The 1,960-nt window shown below is 54.2% G+C and overlaps 1 protein-coding gene across 1 annotated transcript; it reads right to left on the bottom strand.

The window, feature by feature from the left end:
• Window positions 1-357: 357 nt before the first annotated feature.
• Window positions 358-1,756, bottom strand: LOC119162307 (dnaJ homolog subfamily B member 6-B). Its single transcript, XM_037414751.2, has one exon. The coding sequence runs from the start codon at window positions 1,619-1,621 to the stop codon at window positions 419-421; it is 1,203 nt and encodes a 400-aa protein (XP_037270648.2). The 5' UTR covers window positions 1,622-1,756; the 3' UTR covers window positions 358-418.
• Window positions 1,757-1,960: the final 204 nt, after the last annotated feature.

Here is a 1,960-nt window from a genome sequence, read left to right as displayed (position 1 = left end):
AATGATTTGTATTGCCAATAAGAGGCCGTTGTATATATTTGCTTTGGCGTTAAGAGAGAAAGTGTTAGCGCGGATGACGATGCAAATCCTAATGATTTGTATTGCCAATAAGAGGCCGTTGTATGTATTTGCTTTGGCGTTAAGAGAGAAAGTGTTAGCGCGGATGCACTTGGGATTGCGGTGTGCATAGGCGGCCGCAATTATGAAATGACCGCTTTATGAAATGACCTTAGCAATATATTACCAAATATCTCGATTCCGGAGCATGAAGACCCCACTGAAGGAAGTACTTTACTTGCCATGAAAAATAATAATTTATTATCGAATTGTGGAAGTAGCTTCTTCTTTTTTTTTCAAGCCGCATGCCTACGCATTTTATCTGAGAATTTGTTTTCTGCATCATATGCGACGAGCTTTTTCACTTGGTGTTCTTCGACGTCTTCCGCTTTAGCCCCACCTGAACGCCGACGCTCCGTTGCGATGCCACCGGTGGTGGCTGACTCGGCGGTGGCTGCAGGATTGCGGTACCGGAGGTGTTGGCCTTCAGGCATTCTGTGTTGCTACATTGTCTGTGAGGTGCCTTGCCGGTGCTCTTGGTTGCGTTGCGGCTGCGGCTTTTGCGCGCGCTGCTCATCTGACGGCTTGGTAACCCCTTGTGTGGGTGCGTGGTTTTTTGCTTGGGCATCATCTCGCCCACGGCGCCACCGGCACTTGCGGCCTTGCTATTGCTCCGGTTGGCGGGACCCTCACCTGAGTTCGAATAGGGCAGGCTCTCACTGACCTTGAGCCCACTTCGGCCAGTCATCGTTGATTCATCCTTGCCGCCGTCTTCCGTCTGTTTGGGCAACTCTTCCGGCGCGCCGTTAACTGTGCGTGAGACCAGTCGACCGTCTTCAAAGCACATCACCGTTTTGATGCCGTCCTGTACGATGGTGCGCGTCTCGCAGCGCTTGCCGTTCATGTAGCGCACCGAGCTCATCTGCTCGGTCGGAATACCGGTGAAGCCGCCAGGTGACGCGAAACCGAGGCCGCAAGGCCCGCTGGGCACGGTGCCACAACCACCGAAGAGCATATCATCAAAGTCGTAAAGGAAGCCACCAGGACGAAGGATCCTGCTGCCGTCTACACCACCCTGCTGCGAATCGGTACTGCCTCTCCACAGTGGGCTTGACCCAGGAACGTTTGCTTTCGACGGCCGGTGCGAAGATTGGCGCGTACTGGAGTGTCCCTGCGCGCCGGTGGTACTGCCCTGACGAGCGGCACGGAATAATTCCTCGAATGGGTCGGCCGTACCAAAAAACTCGCGAAACAATTCCTCGGGGTCGCGAAACGCGGCAGTAAAGAGGCCACCTCTAGTGTTGCGGCTGGATTTGTTGCTCTGTTGGCTCGTGTCGTAGCCACTCGGGCCGTAAAGGTCGTACTGGCGCCGAGTAGTCTCGTCCGAGAGCACCTCGTACGCTTCGGCGATGGCCTTGAAGTGGCGCTCGGCCTCTTCCTTGTTGGTTGGGTTCTTGTCCGGGTGCCACTTAAGAGCAAGGCGCCGATAGGCGCGTCGGATGTCGTCCTGCGTCGCATCCCGCGGCACCTCGAGCACGCGGTAGTACTCTTCGGAGCCGCTCATGGCTGCTCACTGGTCCTTCTAGCCAGCATCAAGTCGTGCCCGCAGATTCGTGCTAGCCAGCCAGATGCTCTTGTGATTTTTGGAATTTGATGCGCAGCTGGCCGCCTTACCGGGCGAGCACCCTCTTTCTTCTCGTCGTCTATTTAGTCACAGGGCATATGCGATGGTGGGTAAGACCCGCTACCACTGCTGCTACTGATATCCTCTTTCTGACTGCACTCACCTACAACCGGAGATGGGCCCTTCAGGTTTATGCAAACACTTGTTGAGAAAAGAGCGATTGATTGGTAGCTGATTCTGCGATATATTACTAAAATTGAGGCAACATGTCGTGCTTTA

Source organism: Rhipicephalus microplus, chromosome X (genome assembly GCF_043290135.1).
Source record: "Rhipicephalus microplus isolate Deutch F79 chromosome X, USDA_Rmic, whole genome shotgun sequence".
Taxonomy (NCBI): domain Eukaryota; kingdom Metazoa; phylum Arthropoda; class Arachnida; order Ixodida; family Ixodidae; genus Rhipicephalus; species Rhipicephalus microplus.
This window is presented reverse-complemented; position numbering and strand designations above follow the sequence as displayed.

Coding starts and splice junctions, on each gene's coding strand:
- LOC119162307 (XM_037414751.2), bottom strand. CDS start 1,621: ATGAGCGGCTCCGAAGAGTACTACCGCGTGCTCGAGGTGCCGCGGGAT.